Genomic DNA, 22,090 nt, shown 5'->3' on the forward strand with positions numbered 1-22,090 from the left:
CTAAAAGGTCTGTTTTTCATAAGATCAGAAAAACAGCCCCGTCTTCAGTTTAATGACGATGCTTTTTCCAGCTGATCCAAGGAGGATTTTAAAAGAACACGTAATCCTTCGATCTATGAGAAAACATTTCAACATTTTCGACTAGTTCGATACAGCGCAGTGGCACAAAGGCGCGTAAATGAGGTGAATGTGTTCTATTTTGTTATTTTGTGGCAGCTCGGTGGTTATGCACAACCGGATTAACGTGCGTAATGGCACCGCGCTTTTGCGCAGCGTGTCCGGTTTAAAGGTTACACGTGGAGCACACCCCTTTGTCACGTGGTGGCATAAAAAAAACGATGCACGTGTGTGTGTAGTGGGTAGCCAATCAGAACCACCCAGTAAACATATTACATGTGATAACTTTGTGGCATTTCCGTCAATCGGGTGTATGGCGAACATACACTTCCCTTTTAAAAGGATTGTGATAATGTGGTAACTCTACAATAAGAGTACACATCATATAAAAATGTATATGCCACAGAATTAGCAAATTATTTCAGATGTATTTGCTCAGCATCTCCGAGAGAAGAACAGTAGGTTTGTTTTCATAGAAATCTGAAAATTTTTTAAAAGAAACAGCACATAATCATCATAACGTTACTTAAACCTAGCTAACGTCATGCTTAATAAGTAGGTGTGAATTAACATTCCTTGTGATCCATTAGATGTGAAGTCTGAGTATGAAGTATTACATGAAGTGTACCCTTGCTATTACCCGTAACACTGAAATACATTTTATCGCAAAATGAATACTCTAGGATTGCTGCTTCCTCTAGTGAAAACACGTCTGTGTTCTCAGAGAAAGAAACAACCTTCTAGATAAAACAAGTGAAGACCAAACAGGCAGGATATCCTCGACACATATCACAATAAAAGACAAGGAAACAGACTCTTTTTCTCAGTATGAACCCCTTGTGTTTGAACTACCAAGACTTATCCATTTTTTCCTAATCACTGGGGAAGCTGTGAGCGCAGTGATGGACTTGAAGCAAGACAGATCAACAGTCAGTCAGGCTAATTTCTAAACAGGCATCAGACACATTCAAAGAAGTGGTGGAATCACTCGGTCTTGCTGATATCTGGCAGATGCAGCTAATCCTCAAGCAGATATTATGCCTTCTTGTCTGCACATCTTCATAACCATTCCCTCATTGATCTTGTGATGTCAAGACTTAGTTCAAATCACCAACAATGAAACTGTTCTACCTGCTGATCGTGTGCTCATAACCACTTTGGAGTGCAGTTCACTGTGTAAAGGATTCAGACAATGTCAATTTAACACTTTCATTTTCCAGAATACAGGATTTGATTCAGAATTTAGAGTTAAACTGAGAGACTTTACTTAGTTGAATTAAATGATCTGCTGAGAAAGACACACCTGATTTCTTAATGCACAGAAAGGCAAAGCTACTTTTTATCACAGAATGTAAGTTAAATATTAAATCTAAGGATTTTCTTGTTATGACAAATCAGAATGTCTTGTGTGAAAATGAGTTATTCATTTTTTTAATAGCTGATGTCACTGGTTGTAGATTTCCACCACTTAAAATATGCTTATATATGAGACTGCATCACATCTGTTAAAACAACTGACACTCTGTGTGTCGTTATCCCCTCTTTATGAAGTCACTTAGATGCCCAGCACATAATTTTTATGGTGTGCTTTCACCAGACATATCTCCTCCTTCAGTAAACCTATATTCATACCAACGCATTTCCTGGTCCAGAAAAAAATGGGTTTGACCTTTTTCAATGATAACTTTAAAGAGTTTAAAGGCTTTTTTAAGGCCAAGCTAGTTTTCACATTGACATCTTGAGCTGGAACAGATTTTTTGACTGCTGGGGTTGGTAGGGGCATGGTAGTACATGGAGGAGGATAAAAATTTGACTAAACTAATGAGATTTTGCAGCTTAACAATAGCTGACGCAGTACGTTACGATTTGGTTCTACAAGTGATTCATGCTTATTTTGTGTGACCTGTGTAATTCAATAGTTGATTAGCTGCCTGTTCTAGATAATTTCATTTTGTTCATATTGGTAAAAATGTGACTTTTGTTGAAGAAATAACAGTACGATGTTAAATGTAAGTGTAGTAGTGTAGTTGTATGTCTACATGGGACTGAATAACTAGAGATAGGATTCAATGGCCACTAGGGGGTGATGTTGCCCTTTACATTCATGGAGTCTCTAATCAAATGAAATAGTAGATTCTGAAATTTTTAGCAATGCATTGTATTTCCATCAGTATGTAAATAGAAACGTTTTCATTTTCAATATAGCCATTGATCCACAGAAAACGAAAATACTAACGCCGTTCAAGGACTAAGTTTTGAATAAAGCAAAACATTACATTCAAATACCAACTGCAGTTGATGTATAGCATTAAATAATAACCTGGCAACAGCTACATAGTGTACTAATAAGTAACGTTGCATTTTAATTCATGTCAGTTTGAGTATTTCATTGTTTATTCTGTGAATGCCTCACACAGTGGGATGTGTACGAGGCGGCAGCGGCTGAATGAAGACGGGAGGAAGTGGCGGTTAATGCAGCTCCACACCTTTCCGGTGTAGCAGCACTGCGACCAGCAAGAGAAAGACGGCAGCTGGGTGTATATATCGAGAGAGGAGGGGAAGAAAGGAGGTAAATTACTTGTATTTTAATTAAGCGTTCCTATCAGAAGGACGTGAGCTCAACATTTTGTCACGGTTGTGCGTATTTTCTATTCAGATATGAGTAGTTTGAGACGGCTAACGCTAACTGCCGTTATCTAGCTAGCTTAAGGCTAGCTTGCCAGGCAATAAGCTAGCTGAGGTTAGCTTGCTAGCTTACTTTAGCAGCCATGAGCGGTAGCTTGCTAATTTGGCATGTCTGACCCTCCTCCTAAATCTTTTTTTCAGGGGGACAAGAAGTGGAGTTTCATGAGTGGACGCATGTGTTGCTGAGTCAGCGTGGGTTTTGTTTCGAAGACGTTTCTTGCAGCACGGTGAGGTTACCGGGCTCGACTCTTGATGGACTAGGCGCTGAAAGCTGATTTTGTTCCCCGGTAGTCGTGAACAGCACAAGGGCGCACCCGATGAGGAGGACGGCCAGACACAAACACCAGAAGGAATTCACAAGTACCGCGGCTTTTTCTCGGCCTTATGTACACACCGCGTCTGATTTTTACAGTTTTTAATCGCCGCGGCCTGTTTTTGACACGCAATTTAACGGTGATTTGAGCAACAAAATGAAAGTCCTGCAACAGCTGCTGCCAAGTTCTTAGTGTAACCGTGCCATGTTGTGTACAGGCCCTGCAAACCTTGTGATTCTCTGAACATAAATGTCCCAGTACTTAACAGGACGCACAGACTCTGAAGTAGAAAGTCCCAAACTACTCTGTTAGATTTTAACATGAGTGTGCATTTTTGACTTTTTCTTCACTAATGCTCTTTACTGAGTCATGTTTTCATAAGTAAGCCCGTAAACCTGAGCTATAATCGAAGTGAATTAACATCGGCAGAGTACCACATATTTTTCTCATAAGGTGCAAAGTATTTATGCACAAGAGTTCAAAATGGGGAAAGTGCTCTCAAAGATTTTTGGCAACAAGGAGATGAGAATATTAATGCTTGGACTTGATGCTGCTGGAAAGACAACAATCCTTTACAAACTTAAACTCGGACAGTCTGTCACCACAATCCCCACAGTCGGCTTCAATGTGGAGACTGTCACCTACAAAAATGTCAAGTTCAACGTCTGGGATGTTGGAGGCCAAGATAAAATTCGTCCTCTGTGGCGACACTACTACACAGGCACCCAAGGGTTAATTTTCGTGGTGGATTGCGCGGACAGGGATCGCATCGACGAGGCAAGGCAGGAACTTCACCGCATCATCAATGACCGGGAAATGAGGGATGCCATCATCTTGATATTCGCCAATAAGCAAGACCTTCCGGATGCCATGAAGCCGCATGAAATCCAAGAGAAGCTCGGATTGACCCGCATCAGAGATAGGAATTGGTATGTTCAGCCCTCCTGTGCGACCACAGGTGATGGACTGTATGAGGGCTTGACTTGGCTAACCTCAAATTACAAATCTTAATGATTGAGTGCAGACTGTTTTAGGTCGAAACTATAAATAACGTTGCTAGTAACAAATAACTTCTCGAAATGAGTATGGTTAAGAAAAGAAGTTGATTATCTCCCATTTATTTTTAATACTACGTTTACCCCATGACTAATTTATCTTAAGCTGGGTTTGTTGGCTTAAAGTTTGCTTGTACCCTATAGCAGGCCTTTGTCACATTCATTATTTTGGGGCTTGCTTGATGAATATTGAATTATTTGGTTCTGATGTTAAAGCCACAGAAATCACCATCTTTGCCTATTCTGTTCCCTATTTTCTATTATTTTTCTAATGCAGCTGAAGATTTTCTTCGTTCTTGGACTAAAGCTTGTCTCAAGGTTCTTCAGTCTCTTTTGCATTGGGTCTTTTTTTCTTTTCTTCTTCTAAGGTGAGATCTTTAATTTCACGTAGCCTACGTGAAGGATTTTGACCTTTGTTTTACACAGTACTGTGATGGAAAGTATTTCTTCTCGATGGTATTGACTGAAAATCTTCACCATTGCTTACATTTCATAGTCATCAGTCTTGACATCGGATAAAAAAAAAAAATACTTCAAATGTGTTTTGTTTCACCCCAATACCCTTATGTGGGCTATATAGTTTACTGATTGACCTTTTGTGTCGCGTCTTGATACCTGATTGTGCTGAATATTCAACAAATAGGCCTCCAGTAACTCTTAAACATGCTTGTTGGGATGCATTTTTAATTTTGGGTAACACGTAGTCAGTCAACTCAGTCTTTCCAAAGGAATGTCATTCAGCTCTGAGCTCTCTCAATCTGATACCACAGTTGATTAGTCTCAGTATTGGGACATTATATGATAGCCTATATCTGTAGCATGAGTACGAAAGTACAGCAACCCTACATCAGAGTCCATCTGTCGTGCAGTCAGAGGGAGCTGTTTACCGATGAAATGTTGAAGACACTTGCGGTGCAGCTCTTACTCCTATTTTGACTGGGGGAACCATGTACAGAACAATGTCATTGTAATGTCTTATTAAAAAGGTGATTTTAAATCTTTTGCGTCTGTTTTTTGGGCTTTTCTGTTTTGTTTTTCTCCCCAAGGATTAAAAGGCAGTTTGCATGATTAGGCGTGTGGGGGATCGAATGATATTGAGTTGGGTAAAAGACAGTGAGGAGACTTTAATATATGAACAGTGGGGGTTTTTTTGTTTTGTTTTTTAAAGAACTAGCCTATGGGAAAGTTTCAAGAATGCTCATAGTTCAAAGTAGAAGTCCTCAGTTTTAAAGTTCTCCTGGGTTTTACCGCTATATCACAGATTCTTCATAAAGGGTTTATGTCCTCCCTCAGACCAAGTTGCTGGCATCAGTTCCCTTGCCAGTAAACGAGGAAAATGTACAAAACAGGAAGTCCAACTGCTGGTCTTTTTGGAACAACAACAGAGCCACATGATAGTTTGCATGAGAGTCAGAAGGCCAGTGGAGATATACAGCTGAAATGTGAATTCTTTCTGAATGTTGCGTGTTGGTTGTGAGCCATAATTGAGTTGATGCTGAGCTGTCAGCTGTAACTTCCTGACTTTGCTTTTGGTCGGGGCTGGTATTAAAGAGTTTCAGTTTTTATTCAGTCACAGTTACATCTGATGCAGTGCTGGTGTTTAAAGGAAGTGTGTAGGTTAAAAAAATAAATCCCCATGTGAGATATTTCTGTGATTTCTGTCGGTTAGGTTGTATTTAAATAACCTGTGAACAGAGCACAGCTGCTAATAAAAAACATTTACGACAGTTTTCTCAACATGTTAGTCACAACCATGCCTTGTACTCTTTACACATAGTCTGTAAGGGTTTATATAATCTACCTGATCTCTGCCCAATCTATGGAGAGTTTGCAAAAGGCTAAAATGTCAGCATCGGTTAGCAAAGTAGTAGTAAGACCCACATCCTTCAGTTTCCTTTAGTTTAGTAACATTATCCCCCTTTTCCACTCTGCTAAAGTATTGACCTTGTTTATTTCTTGCTGATGCTCAAAAGCCATTTCTGCCTAATTTTGAGTATGTAAGACATTTTCATAACCTATTACTTTAAAAGTTGAGTTAAATTTGTCATTAAATCTGTTTTTTTGTTAAGTCTTAGCCGGATGACGCTGTGGAGGAATGTTTTAGTTTCCATTAAAGCTGATTAACAAGAGTGTTTTCACTCATGACAAAGACAGGATTGATGGTGACAAATGCTCTGACTAGTGTGTTTCGGGCTACAAAAGATTACTTAGTATTATACGTCAGAATTCGAAGGATTTTTCCACTCAGCACACTGAAGGGCACTGTGTCTTTGCCAGTATCCACATAAAAATCGCGTCTATGTAGGCTGTTCAAAAAGCACAAAGTTCGCTCTTTTCTGCATTTACAAGAAAAGGATGCGCACTCTGTTGCATGGCACACACAACTGAAGTATCTGCAGTATTCACTGACAAACACTGTGGGGTCGGTGGATGTACATGTGTCTGTATCCACAGACGTTTGGCTGTATAATCATGGAGGCATTCACTATGTGGAAAATATGGTGCTAAGCAAGTTGCTTTAGAGGCCTCAGGATGTTTGCTTTAGCACCACAGAAGTTTCCGTCAGACAGGTCAGGTGACACAGATATGAGTCCACGGCTACAGAAGATGTTTCAGACAACTCACACACGTCATTCAGCCAAGATTTAAATGCTCCATTAAAAGAAGAAAAATCGAGAACTGAAATTGTCAACCACGCTGCAAGTTGAGAGAGTATCTGAGCTTCTGAGTGTATTTGTAAATACTTGCTTTCAGTAAGGACTTGGCCAAGGGCCTCCATTAGATGCTGATGGCAGTTTAATTGGGCAGTAATGGCCTCTTTGGTTCCCACCACTTCATTACAACCACATGATCCTCACAGCTTTATTGGTAACACTGGTGCCCCTGGGGCAAGGACAGAGACTGTAAGCAAGGCTTTATGACCCCTTCCTCTGCAAAGATGAGACCTCTTAGCCCTCCTGTCAACTCCCTCTGTGCTCTGCAGGAATTCCTTGCACTTCCTGAGAGGAAAGGTTAGAAATGGTTTCAGGTCACAGAAGAAAGCTCATTAATAAGCTCTTTGTGTATTAGGTCTCATTCTTCTTGCTTATGAACTGTCAGACTGGTCAGCTTTTGCTAAGGTGGGGTAGAACACGATTGTATTCACTGCATTGTGGAAACAGGTTCAGAATACGTCTTGATATTGAACACTTGATTCATAGCTCACTGGTTTCACAATTCGCAAAATAAGATGAATGACTTAAATGCTTCCACTGGTTTGCACAAGAATGTGTGTGACAGATTTGTCTAAGGCGGCCAGAACGCCTGTTTGTTGGGGCAGTTCCTATGACGACAGCCTGATGGGATCTTGGCCAGTGTGGCCTGGTGTTTTTGGTATCACATAGGTGGTTGACTCTTTCCAGTCAGTTTCTCTGTCCTACATGGAAAGAGGAAGAGTGGGAATAAAACAAAAGAGACCCCACTCTCTGAGAGAATTGTTCCTCACAACTGGAACCCACCCACACCTTTTTTTTTTCACTTTGTCATGCTGACATTTTGCCCTTCATTGGTCAACGTGACAAAGATTAGAAACAGTTCAGAAATAACTGTAGTGTGACAGCAGCACTCCTGACACGCCCATAGCCTGAATTATGTTTGTGGTTTTCAGGGGTGTGGTTTCTCTTCCTCACTTGTCTTCGCTTCCTCTTAACTCCAGCTGCAGGGTAACATTTGCGCAGGTAGCACCACTGTGATGCTCATTTCTGACTGTGGGCTTTGAATAGTCATTGCTGGCTCAAAGCAGCCTACAGTTCAACAGCCACACCCTGCTGGATAATCACTGTAGGATTTGTGATGCATGCAGACACAGATATTCTCATGCACATGGGCGAACACCATTATTAAAGCGGTTTATTTATTTGCCAAATGGTAGGAGGGAACACCTACTCTAAGCCACATTTCACACAGCTTGGTTTGGTGGCTGCTTATCCTCAAGGACAGTAAAACAACCTCTTTGGTTATGAAACTTCTCTCTGTCCTCTGATTAAGCCCTGTGCACCTTCTGTAGCCTCCTCGAGTGAGCTGTTGAATAATGAACTCACGCGGAGCTCAGAAAACAGGTCCGGAAGTGGCTGGAAGTTGTTTCAGGCTTCCTGCTGAGGTTAACGTTCTTGAATGCCTGGTCGTTTTTACATTCACATGCACTCTTTCCTGTCTGTTTTGTAGGTGTGACTTAGTTTGTTTTGACTGCAGGTGTTTCGGTGTAGGTTTTGCTCCTGAATGTTATTGTTTTAGAAGGGGCCATGCTTTGGTAGAAGCCAGCTAAGTGAAGTCGAAAATGCGAGGCTGTGAAGTCCAAGGTGCACTCTGGGCACTGGTCCAAAATACATTCCATTCATATCTGCAACTGAAGGCTACTTGCTGTGGTGAAATTACAAATCCAGAGAACCAGAAAATTATTATGAAGTGTTGGAAGTCCACATGACATAACTAATATGCTTTTTAATGGATAAATCAGGGACTCATACAAGCATTAACTACACAATTTAAGCCACTAACCATACAGCTTCACTGACCTATAATCATGTTTGTTTTTCCTCTTTAAAAACCATCCCATCTAAGTCCTGTTACATTTTCTAAGCCTCCGGGCTTCTATTTATATTCCATTATGTGAAAACCTGAAATTTGTACACATGGGTTCTCTTGAGAATTGCAGGATGTTTAACACAGCTGTGTGAGAGTGTGGACCAGTTTGTTCCTGGACTCGTAGGCTGTGTTTTTCCAGCTGTAACACACAGAGTGTTAAAGAGGATCTCGAGTGTAAACCGGTTTGCCTTTAAATGTAAGCAATGCTATGATATAGGAGGGGCAGGCATTGTAGATGGAGCTGTAGTCTCGTGGCCACAAGTATTGGAACTCCAGGGCATCTGTTTCTGAAGCAAAATAAAAGCAATTGCTTTGGAGGTTGTCCCGAGGCTAATTCATACAGCACAAAGAGCAGTTAGCGCTGACCTCTGCCATGTGGCGCCTTTAATTTGGCCTTACATAACCTCCTCTAAACTCATAGAAACACTCTGTGTGTGCAGTGACATAGACAGGAGTCGTTCACCCAGCATCAGTATCCACCAGCAATATGTATTCACTCACAGCCTGCACACACACTGACTGACAGAATGATGAAGATCCATGCAAAGCGACCTCAAAGGCTTCCTTCAGCAGCACGCCACCACCACTGTCACACTCCATGACTGACTACATCTGTGTATCTGACAAGATCGCTGTAATTACAGAGGAGTCGGTGTTTCGAGTGACAGTTCATCTGGATTAGACAACAGTTTGGGATTTGCGAGAAAATCTCAGCTCTTTGACAAGTCATACATGGCTGCTCACTCACACTCACACACACACACACTCTCATGCAGAGTCCAGATCCAGACTACTGAGAGGTAATGACTCAGGGAAACGCTACACACATGCACACACACGCAACTCCCCTCCCTTCTGCAACTCTCCCCTCAGGCTGCCACACATCCTAATGATGACAAATACATCACTGCGCTAGAATGCTGTAGGGACAGCAGTCACAGGAGATGACGTCTCCAACAAACCTTCAGTATTCCAAGCAAAGGAATCAATACACCATTACATTTTTACCATCACTTATCACTAAATATAATGCTGCCAAATTTATTAGGAGTTATACATGTTGTGTTGTTTGACTGACAAATGTAACTTTTTTTCAGATTATGTAGTTTGGAATAGATAATCACATGTCATAGTGATAATATTATTGTATTAACAGTGATGGAAGAAGGGGGCAAGTGTGGACAATATCCTCACAGTACTGAATTTGTGTCCCCTCTCAACTGCAGCACAGCTGTCTTTACAACACCCCCACCCTCCCCCTGTTCCTCTGCAGGGGGGGTGGGCAGTGGAGCTAGTGGTGGTGGAGTCAGCATTGTGTTTCTATCAGCTAGCTGTCCCGTAGCTGGCACAGTATCACCCCTTGCTTTTAAATCCACTGAGAGAGTGCCAGAAATGATTAGCGTTGTTGCACCTTGTTACTGGACATGGGGAGAGAGAGCTGCAAAACATCCACGGATCACATGCTCTGTTTTGGAATGGTTCGCTCGGGCCTGTTGTCTCTTTGTGCAGCATAACGTTCAGTTATCTCAGTTTGTCATGTGAAAGAGAGAAGGGTGCTCTGTGTGTGTCAGAGGGTGGTGGTGGTGGTTGTGGTGGAGAGGGCAGGTTCACATGTGCAAGATCAGAGGAGTTACACATTTTTGCAGCCTTCTTCTATTTTTAAGCAGCCCAGTTTGATGTCTATTCTTGAGCCACTCCCTAATAGTTAGAGAGAAAATGAGTCTTCCTTTTTGGAACAGTGTCTCTTGGCTCCAGGCAGCATGATAATGGTGACACAAAGGATCTTCTGTGTCACTTGGTTGTGATGCAGCAGAGTGGAGCGCACCACACAGGCTGCATGGAATCAGACTCTCCTCCACCCATCTGCTTTGGAGGGGTGCTGCGCTGCTCCTTCATGTGTTTTCTTGTTTTGAAACAACCAGGGAGGATGCCTCTGGACCACAGGGTCCATGCAGATGTTTCAAGTGGAGAAAGTGCAGATAGGCCTGAGGTTGAATTGCACACAAATCTCAAAGATAACAGTGAAACTAATCGCACACACAAAAGACAAAACAACAGCCATCACTCCACGATAAACTGACAGTGTTAAAGCAGTGCACTGTGAGGCCTGTTCAGCTATTTACTAGGACTGTCTTGTTCCTACTGCAGGTTTCCACACAGGTAAGTGTTATGTCTGCTAATAGCACCATCTGTTGGCTGAAATTGCCCCCATTCTGTCGTGGTGCATTCAGCATATACGCAACATGTTCAGTAATGAATGTTTACAATGGCCAGAATCAACAGTAATGTGTAGGCCTATATGATAATAAATTAGAGCCACCGCTGCTTCACCGTGGGCTGCCCTCATTTACTGTGAGCCTTCCTGTAGTCCCCTGTAGTGCTAGCCTAATTAGCCAACCATGAGAAGACTATAACTGCATTAATTATTTTTGGTTCACATTTAAGGGGGAGAAAACACAAGAGAAACTGGAAACTAGATTGTAGATTGCTTGACTAACAGAGCTATAGGTGGGCAGGGTTGATGAAATGTTTACTCAGGATAGTGGAGCTCTCCTCTACCCCTCTAATCTTCCCAAAAGCCCCTCTGGGTCCTGTCCCCTCCACACTAGGGGGACATGGACTTAATACCAGCTGTGAGTGAAATTAATTAGCTGAACATAACCTGGTCTGTAGTAGTCCAGCTGCCCCAGGCAGAAGAGAGAGGGCAGAGGATGGCCACAGGGACTGATTATCTTGTATGAGCTGCTGTAGTAATTTATAGTAACTGTAAAAAAAAAAAAAAAAGTAAAGACAATTAATCTCACTCTATTTGTCTTGAAATATGTCACTGACCAAAGTCAACAGGGATTCAAGGGTCAGATCACTGAGTGTCAACCTAAAATTCAACCTAACCACACATCTATCCCCACCACACGCACATTTCAAATCTTTCACACAGTTGCGATATCAGTTGAAAATGAATCTGATTGGGACAGTGGTTTTAGACGTGTGTCCGTCAGATGGTAATTAAATGGTAATTTAGTGTGAGTTAGACTGTATACACAAAGCTAAATCACTGCACTCTGCTAAAACTGAACCGTGAAGAGACACTTGAAATAAAAAATCTAGCTATCAGAATCAGGAACATTCATGCTTCTGAAGCACTGTACCGTCACAGATGTTCCTGCCTGACAGTGTCAGCAGATTTAAGGCAGATGAGTTACTTTTGCACTCCTGGATCCCAAGAGAGAAATGCCAGAATGATCATGAAGAGCATTTTAGCAAAGCATAATAAAACCAGTGGTAATCTGCTATAAAGTGATCATTTTATACCACCTTTAGTGTGAACCCCACCCCATCATCTTCATCATTAACATTTTTATTTGATCTGAGTGTTGGAGGCTACCCTGCTCATTACACTCCACCTCCACTGTGTACACAGAGTGCAGCATGAAAGGCTGTGAGGGGCCCCTGCATGCCTGTGGGAGTGTGGGGCGTACTTCATGGTTTATGTTTGAAAAGGAGACATAATCTTCCATCTAATCTGGGGCTTGGAGAGGAATTCCCCCTCGCATGGATTGCAAATGCTTTCAGGAGGACCAGCATATAACATGTGGGCTTCAGTTTTAATAACTAGATAAGATACATAAACATCTCACAATTAGTCCTGATTTATTTTCCCATCTCTGTAGTATGTTCTAAAACTGTAATAAGAACACTGGCTTCACAATTAAAAATATGGTTCTGAGATAAACATCTTCACTAATAATCTGACAAGCTATTAAACATTTACACATGACTCTAACGTGTATTTCTTTTAGATTTTAAACAATTATTGCCCCTTGGTGCTCAAAATGGGCAATTTCCTCATTCACAATTAGAAATCCTGCAAATTACAGTGAAAATCAACAATTTAAATCAACCATGTGATTGTGCCTTTTAACACTTATATACTTGTATGCATAATCTTGCACAGTAGAAAAGTTAAAAAAGGAAACACATCATAAATTTCATGTTTGTAGTTTCTTGCTGTTTACTGAGCTGTCAGTTTTAAACTTCCACTGTGTTTGGAAAGCTAATCCTCCGTCTCACAGCCAAATGAACATCCTGTTCGGTCCCTTCCTTGAATGATTGTGAACTTTCTTATCTTATTAGAGGATTACTATGCAGAATTTGTTAGTTGCTGTTTGTAAACACACCACCCAGAGATGCAGTAAGTGAGAACGATAGTCCGTTCTCATCTCATTTCCAGACTGTCCTGAACACAGCAAAATACTGGAGAAATCAGAAAATACAGGCAGAGGGAAAGGTCTGCAGATACAGATGCTTCTAGTGGCATGAGCGAGTGATTACTTTTATGTGCCTGTACTTTTGATTTAATTTTTTTTTTAAAAGAAAAATCATACTTTGTATAGCTTTCACAAAAAGAACAGTCTGTCTGTGCTTGCACATGTCTGCCATCTACCTTCACAGTTGTACAATTACACAGACAATGAAACTTGTAATGTTATTTAACATTGGGAAAAAAAAAATCACAATGAGTTCACTGTTTGTTTTTTTACTCCAATCACAAATCAGGAGAATGTTTAGTGATCAAATGAAAAATCTTTTTCTTTAAAAAAACAAAGTTTTAAAAAGTACATAAATTAAGATATGTTCCACACATGCCAGTACAGACTTAAGTGTTCAGTTTCACAATCTGATTTCCACACGGTGTTAGGGCAGCACACTGATTACTACACGCATAAATTTCACCCCACAAAATCAAACTTTTCTTCGGATGTGTAGGATGTGGATGTCTGGACTGCTAAACTCTGGGTCTTGCTTGTCTGATGGGATCTCCTCACAGCTGAAGTTTTGTTGCAGCAACTAAAAGGTAACACAAAAGGCCACAGTGACTCACTGAGAATCGATGGCAAATATCTCAGCTTCTTAGCATTTGTTCTGAGCATTTGCAAATGGAAGACACAATTGGGTTCTCACCTCAAAAAACTGCCTTTCCACTTGTGGGTTGATGCCCTCGGTTCGTTGCTCATAGCAGCAAATAATGCAAGTCTCTGGTCCAGAGAGCAGCTTCAAGCTTTCCACTAGTGGAACAATAGACTGTGTGGAAAGAAATGATGAGCAAGTTACAGAAAGAAATACAGTGATAGAGGTTCAAGTGTAGAAAGGTGAGCACACTACCTGCTCATAATAGATACAATCTGCCATAAGGATATAATCTTGAGGAGGCATGAATTCAGAGACATCTTCACCCCTTTAAGCGGAACAGAATAGAAACAGTTAGTAATTGTGTCTTACAATTTTCAGAACAACGAGCTTGCACATATGATTTCAGTTCAATCATGAAATAAAAATAGTACAAACCATTTCAGTACCTTGGCAGTAATTGATCCACTACTGATAAGTCCCTGGTTTTCCTGGATGTTCACCCTCATGAGGGTCTGCAAATCCTCTAGGTCTGTTACAGTAACTTGAGCTCTATGGGACGTAATACACAACAATGATCGTTTTGGCTTCCCATAAGAACAGGGAATACCAGTGCTGTACACGCATAAACTGGAAAACGTTGGTGTACATATGTTTTAGTACTGAAACGACAAAGTAATACGTGGACACATAAACTAAGCAATTATCTCACCCCAGTGTTGCCGCCATCAGACCAACAACTCCTGTCCCTGCTCCTAACTCCACAACACTTCTGCCAGCCCACACGTTCAATCCTGAGGACGGATCATAAAATTGTTTCGTCTCTAAATATTTTGCTAGAACGATAGCTGCGTCCCACACAACACAGCCAACGTCTCCTAAGTAGCACTGCTTCACTTTTAAGGTACAACCGTCGTTTTTCTCAATTTCTCTAACAAAATAGTGGCTTTCGTCTGTGTCAGCCGCCATGTTGGTTACGGCAGGAAGAGGATTTCCGGTCTAATGTTTTACAAAGTAAAAGATATTGCACACTAGCAAAACACAAGAACAAATTCAGAACGTAACCATTTATTTAGCAGAATGCTGTTTGTGGTAATAATTATTTTAACAAAAGTCATATCAGGACGCAAGCTGCCCTGTACAACAGTTTTTATCTGTAGAATTATTCAATTCATTTTTTTATTGACATGTCAAGTCTGCCTCCACTAGACGCTTAACAGACAAGCATTTTCAGAGTAAAGGCATAACCATAACCAGAAAGTGTGATCTTAGAATGAAAATGAACGCTTATATTACAGCTGAGATAAGTTAATTTATTAAAACACTGGTTGATTCGTAAATATAGAGCCTATTTGTAGAGCTACATTATAATGTCACTTCATACTCAAATCAACTATCCAAATAGCTGCTATAAACGAGTTATTTTTATATTCACGACTGATAAACATGTCAGTAATATAAATCAGACAGTCAGTGTTTCAAACGTGTCTGACATGCGCAGACGCTATGTGCTACGATGATATGACGTAGTCGCGCGCAATTTAGGGCTACGTACGTTGTGGCGGTTTTTAGCATTTGGTGGCATATTGCTGAATTTTACAGATGTACAATCAAATTTGGTAGCATAACTGCCTTTCACCTGCCTTTGCGAAGTTTTGAAATGCTTCGCAGCAGCACAGACGACGTAGCAACCGCCGGTGACACCTCAGAATGGGGACAAACCTGCGGGGTGTCCCCAATGGACAGATGTGGACCGAACGAAACGACCTCGTACGGTCCCGCATCGTCTTCATCATCCCACCTGAGTGTAGACCGAAGCAGTACGAGCTCCAGCCATGGTCCATCATTCACCCGAATGGCCTCAGGTGATTTAATTCGTAGTTCGAGCAGTTTAAGCTAACACTAGCATCTTTGACTTTCTACAGCAGGTGAGGGGTGCAAATGAAGTTAGAGACAGTAACGTAATTTTTTAAAGCAATGGCATAACCATATATCTGAATTTGTTTTCAGTGCTGATGCCACATTTGTGAGACTTTGTCACATTGTCTTGCTGTAGGTCAAGTCCATGACAGCCTCCAGTTAGGCAGGATAAATTCATCACTCCTTACATCCACCTCGGACACCTCTCCCATCCGCAGCCATGGCGGAACACCGAGATTCAGGAGGACCCTGGGGTATGCTGGTGTGACTTGCCCACACCCTGCGCGGACACCACTGACTGACCAAACCGGTACTAAATGTTTCAACATGACTGAGTGTCAACGTAGCTAAAGCTGCATCTCCAATTCTAATTCTACCTCTGTTTTTACAGCAACAACATGCTCCTCTGCCACCACAACCTCTGGTGCCTCTGTGATTGTAGCACTGGTTGAAGGGCGCGGTTTGGCCAGGGGAGAGATTGGTATGGCCAGCCTCAACTTGAAATATCCAGAGCTTGTACTTTCTCAGTTTGCAGACACTGGGGCATATGCCAAGGTAAGCCATGCATTGTTTCAGGCTATAAACTACATGGTTGATTGATTGTTAATGATATTTGCACTCTAAAGAGGGAACTCCTTTCTCAGTCATGTGTTACTCATTGCAGGTCATAACCAAGATTCACATCTTGGTACCACTGGAAATACTTATGCCAGACACTGCCAGTGAGAAGGGGAAAGGGACAAAACTGTTCAACCTCATCACAGAGAACTTCTCGGTACCAGAGCAGAATAGTTTTTGAGTAAAACACACATTCATTCAAAGATACCCACCATTAAAGCAGAAAGTAGCTGACTCTCATTTTCTCACCTTAGCTAGCACTACTGTTAGCTTTGTATTGTGTGTGTGCCACCTATTGAACATTGTGCTATAACTACTACTACTAACTTTTTTTATTTTTTTTTTGGCCAGAGAGTAGCTTTCACTGCTATTCAAAGGAAGTATTTTAATGAAAGGAAAGGACTGGAGTACATTCAACAGCTGTGCGCTCCAGAATTTGGCACCGTTCTCATGGAAGTGCAAGCTAAGTACGCCACTGAGCACAATATCTATAAAATTAGATATACTTTAATGTTATAATTTTCCTCTTATCACTGAATGTCATGATTTGTTCAGGTATTATTGCCTAGCAGCAGCAGCTGCTTTGCTGAAATATTTAGAGTTCATCCAGAACTCTGTCTATGCTGCCAAGTCTCTCAAAGTGAGCTTTAAAGGGAGTGAACAAACAGCAATGATTGACTCAGCATCTGCTTCTAACTTGGAGTTGGTCATCAATAATAGAGACCACAGGTAAGGGGGCTGCACCATGATAGCATTATCTTTGTATGTTGTAGTGCTTGTAGGATCACATGTGTTTAGTCTGCCTTTGGTCACCTTTGTATAGGAGCGAACATAGTCTTTTAGGGGTACTTAACCACACTAAAACACCTGGTGGTGCTAGAAGGTTGCGCTCCAATATTTTGGAGCCTCTGATTGATGTGGACACCATCAACATACGCTTGGACACCATACAAGAACTGTTGCAGGATGAGGAGCTCTTCTTTGGCCTGAAAAATGGTTAGAAACAAGCACAAAGTGTTTTAATCACACAAGATGAGAATGTTATACAGGAGCTGAATATCTGTTCTTTTTCACTCTTTAGCCATAGGTCATTTCCTTGACACTGACCAGCTGCTCTCTGTTCTTGTCCAAATCCCAAAGCAGGAAACTGTATGTACAGTACTATCATTAGCCATTATACTTTAAGATGATTTAATCAGTGGATTGTCTTGTCATGAAGTTAATTTGTGTGTATGCTTGTGTTTTAAAATGCTTAACTAACTAAATACCAGCAATTGTGCACATGTGGAACATTGGTCTGTCTTTCTCGTTTTGTGAACTTTTCAGTACGGTTACTATATTTCTACAGGTTCAGGTTGCTGAAGCAAAAATTACACATGTAATTCAGCTGAAACATACGCTGGATCTGGTACCACGTCTGAGGGTCTGTGTCTGTTCATGTACTTATATTAGATCAGGATCATACTAGAGCAATGCATAAAATGAGGGGAAGGAAGTTTTTACTCTACAAAAGAACTGAATCAGTAAATCCTCTCATCATTACACTTCATGAACAGATGGTGTTAAAGAACTGCAACACAGCTCTGCTCAAGGCATACAGCACCTCACTGGAAGACAACAGGTACCTTGTGTCTGTTTCAGATATGAATTTGCCATTGTGTGCTGTCTACAGACTTCTCACACTGTATATATTTGTGTCCACCGCAGGTTTGATATGATCCTAGAGCAGATCAAGACAGTAATTAATATTGACACCACCTACTTGAAGGGAAGCCTGAACATGCGAACCCAGAAATGTTATGCTGTCCGTCCCAATATCAATGAGTTCCTGGACATTGCACGCAGAGCCTACACTGAGATAGTTGACGACATTGCAGGTGTTCATTCTGGCTGGTTAGCTTATGTCTTCTTTATCAAGCATTTTTACCACAAAGCTTATTAAAGCTTATTGTTGCACAGGGCTAGTGAACCAGATGGGAGAGAAATATGGTTTGCCAATGCGCACCAGCTTCAGTACAGCTCGAGGTTTCTTCATCCAGATGAAGCTTGATGGACTGGTCTTGCCTGAAGGGAAGCTGCCCTCTGAGTTTATCAAGGTATAGTCCACTAAAGCCAGAGATGGTGAGAACACTGAGACTTAACAGACTAATCAAGAACAGAAAGAAGGATAAGTCTGCATCTGGTTTAAATGGTGGAAGTTAAATTGCCTCTGTGTTGGCAGTAAAGTTTGATTAATTGAGTGAGCATAAAAGCTGGTTTCCAACATCTGTCACCTTAGACAACAAAGTACAAGAACAACTATAGCTTCACTACCACGGACCTGATGAAGATGAATGACCGCTGTGATGAGGCCCTGAGGGAGATCTTTCACATGTCCTATGTGTGAGGAGATCATGATCCTGTAACTTACAAATATGCGCAGTAATGTACCATATGCTTAATTAAACAGCACTGAATACTGAAAGACAGAAAGATTGTTTTGGACAAGAGTTGTCCTTGACTAAAGCTTTTTTTCTTTTTGCTGAGTAATCGTCAGATTTATATGAGTAATTAGTTGATTTAATCAGTGAAATTGTTTTTCTGGAATTCTTTTCATTCCACAGATGAATATGATTAGGCAGAAGTGTGGCTGAATTCAAAGCTTATCCTTAAATATTATTTTGATGCCAGATATGTAGTTTTTATTTTACTATAATGACTGACGTAATCCACAGATAAAAAGCCACAAAAATATTCTTAGCTCACAAAGCTTAACAGTCAATTAGTTATCTAATTCGTTAAAAGGGGGGCATTGCAAGTTCGTAAATATTTCTATCTAAGCAAGTTTTCATTTCATTAACAGATGATTTAGATCAATTTTTTTTGTACTGCTATGTGTCCGCTAGATGGTGCTGTTTATTAGATATTATTTCCCTCCAGTGCTTTGCTCATGCAGCATCTGTCTCCATACAGGGTGATAAGTCAACTGTTGGGCACTATCCATGAGCACATCCACTGCCTTTATAAGCTCTCTGATGCTGTATCCATGCTGGACATGTTGCTGTCACTGGCCAATGCATGCACCATCTCAGACTACGGTACTTATGAATCACTGTTGATCTCTAATCTCTTCTCAGTAAAACTGTCAAATCAACCTGGAGGAAATCTAATGTTGTTTAAAGGAGTGTTGTATGCACATAAGGCAGCATCCAGCCAACATCACACATGACAACCAGAAACTGCTCCACTGAGCTAGCAGCTCAGCTTAACTCACTTTTTTCTTTATCTTTTTCTTTTTTTTGCAAGGGTCATAGGCAGCACCAGCCCAGTTATTCACGTGGGTGGTGATGAGCACTGGCCCTCAGCTGTTTAAAAGTGTATCTCCATAGACATGTGCTGAGTCCCTGCCCCCTTCTATCCCAGCCAGCTTGTACTCAGATTACCCTGGTTATATAAGAGTGCACTGGTGCAGTGTATTTACCGAGACAAATCTCCCCAGCAGAGGAGATAGCTGGCAGTAACCACTGCACACACCTCTCTCACAAATCTGTTTTTATTATTGTGACACACCTTTCAGTGAAACAACCAACACTTTGTTATGTAACGCCACATACTAAATCTTACAATGCAGCTGTATTTGAAAGCATCAGTCCGTGGAGATGCATGGAAGAGAGTTGGTATATAAACTAAATACAAGCAAATTGAGGTGTCTTAAATTGTTGTTTTTTTGTGCTGTGTCTGCCAGTGCGACCAGAGTTCACAGACACTTTGGCCATCAAGCAGGGTCGTCACCCCATTCTGGAGCGAATGGCTGGACAGCAGCCAGTATCGAATAACAGCTACATTTCTGAAGGCAGCAATTTTGTCGTCATCACCGGACCCAACATGAGTGGCAAATCCACCTACCTCAAACAGGTGGCTCTATGCCAGATAATGGCTCAGATAGGTCAGCAATAAAACCTTTCAACCTCACATGAATTTGCAAAAGTGCAAAACTGTGCATTAACATGCTTTGATTTGACTTGATTTTTTTTTATTGATTTTTTTTTAACTAAAGCCCTTGCATTATTATTCCAGGCTCTTATGTCCCGGCTGAGTACGCTTCATTCCGTGTTGCTGATCAGATTTTCACTAGAATTGGTGTGGATGATGATTTTGAAACTAACTCTTCCACCTTCATGTTGGAAATGAAGGAGGCATGTACACTAGGACTGCTCACTTTCTTTAATTACATTTATGAAGGGTAAAAAAAAAACCATTAAATTATCACTGACTGCATATTTTCTCCCCAAAGATCTCTTATATAATCCACAACATAAGTGACAGGTCCCTGATCATCATTGATGAGCTGGGTCGAGGTACCAGTGCTGAGGAGGGCATCGGCATCTGTCACTCCGTTTGTGAATTCCTTCTTAGTCTCAAGGTAGAGCACTACTCCCCAACATAGCCCTGAAGGGCCACTCCTTTCTATAAAAAAAACAAATAAATCAGATTACTTTGCCTTGATTAGTCATTTCACCTGTAATTGCCTGACATACACCTCTTAGGTCAACGTTGTTCCATTGTTTTCATCTTTATCTCCTGATTTTGACAGGCTTTCACTCTGTTTGCCACACACTTTCTTGAGCTGTGCCAGCTAGAGTTTCTTTATCCCAATGTGGAGAACCAGCACATGGAGGTTCAGCACACACGCAGCGGTGACACCGGTGCTGAGACCGTGGTGTATACCTACATGCTGAAACGAGGATGTTCTGAGGAAAGACACTATGGTATGGAGTCAGTGGAATATAAGTATAATCCTGTTGAAATTAAACATGAAAATGATTACAGAGCTTATTTTTGCTCTTCTAGGTCTGAAAGCAGCAGAAATGACTGCACTTCCTTCGAACATAATCCAAGAGGCAAAGACAATTGCCTCCAAAGTTAGACAGCAGTTTTTGGTATGCTTCAGAAATATCAAATGTTATCTTTTTGTCCCACCATCTTTGGTGCCTCAACCAGTGAAACTTTTATTTACAGAATTGTTTTTTTTGCAAGTGCTTTTACAACATATCCCACACTATGTGTAACACAAGCTTTAAAACAAGCTCTCATAACAAGAAACCAACATTAGACCCTTAGAGAGTCAGGTGCTGTGTTGTGGCCTCTTGTGACAGAAAGCATAAGTGTTGTTGTGTTCCATATATAATCCTGGTTTGTATCTGAAAAGTGCTGTATAAAGAGACAAGACTCATATTATGGCTTATCATTGCTCTAGGCCAAACATCATAGTGATCCAGAAACAAAGAGGCAAAGAGCTGTGTACCACCTGGCTACTCGCCTCCTGCAGGCTGCCAGGAGCTCCAGACTGGACCCTGACAGCTTGCGTATGTATCTGAAAAGCCTGAAGAAGCAGTATGAGGCAGAGCTGCAGGCAGCAGGGCAGCCAGCGTCCATTGACACAGAGGAGGAATGACTGACTCAGCCTTACAGTGGGGAGGGGCAGTGATGCACTGATCAGCGTCTGATAATCATTCCTGAGCAGACTGTTTATAGGTTAGCTTATTTGATATTTATTTATTTGAATTCCAGTGTTCATAAATTTCTTTTTGACCACACTGATAAAAACAACATAATATGAAATGTTAATTTTGGAAATGTCATGTAAAATACTGTAGCAAGATGTGTAAAACCCCTTAAGAAAGACTGTCCGTATACTGTAAGAAATGAAAATAAAAAATGTGGTTAGCTGAATAGAAACCAAAGGCATTATCGAAGTCCTGATTGAAATATTAACTACTAGAAATATGAAAGTACTTTTTGTACTTGACTTAAAGGAAGTGCAGTGACCACTCCCCTCTTTGCTTTGCGTATTGTAAGATTTATTTTGCA

General features: G+C 41.1%; 3 protein-coding genes across 3 annotated transcripts; 2 read left to right on the forward strand and 1 right to left on the reverse strand.

Annotated features, from left to right (window-relative positions):
- Nucleotides 1-2,430: 2,430 nt before the first annotated feature.
- arf6b (ADP-ribosylation factor 6b) lies at nt 2,431-5,168 on the forward strand. The gene is made up of 2 exons (XM_046414023.1): nt 2,431-2,686; nt 2,944-5,168. Exon 2 carries the CDS (start codon nt 3,600-3,602, stop codon nt 4,125-4,127), a length of 528 nt encoding a protein of 175 aa, XP_046269979.1. The 5' UTR covers nt 2,431-2,686; nt 2,944-3,599; the 3' UTR covers nt 4,128-5,168.
- A 7,260-nt stretch (nt 5,169-12,428) lies between these two features.
- On the reverse strand, nt 12,429-14,740 carry vcpkmt (valosin containing protein lysine (K) methyltransferase). The gene is made up of 5 exons (XM_046414022.1): nt 14,415-14,740; nt 14,141-14,254; nt 13,958-14,030; nt 13,757-13,876; nt 12,429-13,642 (listed from the first exon to the last, which is right to left on the reverse strand). The coding sequence occupies exons 1-5, from the start codon at nt 14,669-14,671 to the stop codon at nt 13,538-13,540; spliced, it is 669 nt and encodes a 222-aa protein (XP_046269978.1). The 5' UTR covers nt 14,672-14,740; the 3' UTR covers nt 12,429-13,537.
- Nucleotides 14,741-15,184: 444 nt separating this feature from the next.
- msh4 (mutS homolog 4) lies at nt 15,185-21,958 on the forward strand. The gene is made up of 20 exons (XM_046414020.1): nt 15,185-15,567; nt 15,759-15,932; nt 16,014-16,177; nt 16,287-16,397; nt 16,592-16,707; nt 16,796-16,969; nt 17,064-17,236; nt 17,322-17,389; nt 17,589-17,663; nt 17,797-17,861; nt 17,948-18,117; nt 18,200-18,336; nt 18,519-18,622; nt 19,193-19,317; nt 19,965-20,165; nt 20,297-20,415; nt 20,514-20,642; nt 20,814-20,988; nt 21,071-21,159; nt 21,477-21,958. The coding sequence occupies exons 1-20, from the start codon at nt 15,363-15,365 to the stop codon at nt 21,672-21,674; spliced, it is 2,772 nt and encodes a 923-aa protein (XP_046269976.1). The 5' UTR covers nt 15,185-15,362; the 3' UTR covers nt 21,675-21,958.
- Nucleotides 21,959-22,090: the final 132 nt, after the last annotated feature.

The sequence above is a fragment of the Scatophagus argus genome, chromosome 15 (assembly GCF_020382885.2).
Source record: "Scatophagus argus isolate fScaArg1 chromosome 15, fScaArg1.pri, whole genome shotgun sequence".
NCBI lineage: Eukaryota > Metazoa > Chordata > Actinopteri > Scatophagidae > Scatophagus > Scatophagus argus.

Excerpts from the sequence above, each read along its gene's own strand:
- arf6b (XM_046414023.1), top strand. The coding sequence starts at position 3,600 with ATGGGGAAAGTGCTCTCAAAGATTTTTGGCAACAAGGAGATGAGAATA.
- vcpkmt (XM_046414022.1), bottom strand. The coding sequence starts at position 14,671 with ATGGCGGCTGACACAGACGAAAGCCACTATTTTGTTAGAGAAATTGAG. Across the intron at positions 14,255-14,414 it reads CTGATGGCGGCAACACTGGG|AGCTCAAGTTACTGTAACAG; the intron begins GTGAGATAATTG and ends TACGTCCCATAG. Across the intron at positions 14,031-14,140 it reads ACTGCCAAGGTACTGAAATG|GGGTGAAGATGTCTCTGAAT; the intron begins GTTTGTACTATT and ends TTCCGCTTAAAG.
- msh4 (XM_046414020.1), top strand. The coding sequence starts at position 15,363 with ATGCTTCGCAGCAGCACAGACGACGTAGCAACCGCCGGTGACACCTCA. Across the intron at positions 20,416-20,513 it reads TCATGTTGGAAATGAAGGAG|ATCTCTTATATAATCCACAA; the intron begins GCATGTACACTA and ends TTCTCCCCAAAG. Across the intron at positions 21,160-21,476 it reads AAGTTAGACAGCAGTTTTTG|GCCAAACATCATAGTGATCC; the intron begins GTATGCTTCAGA and ends TCATTGCTCTAG.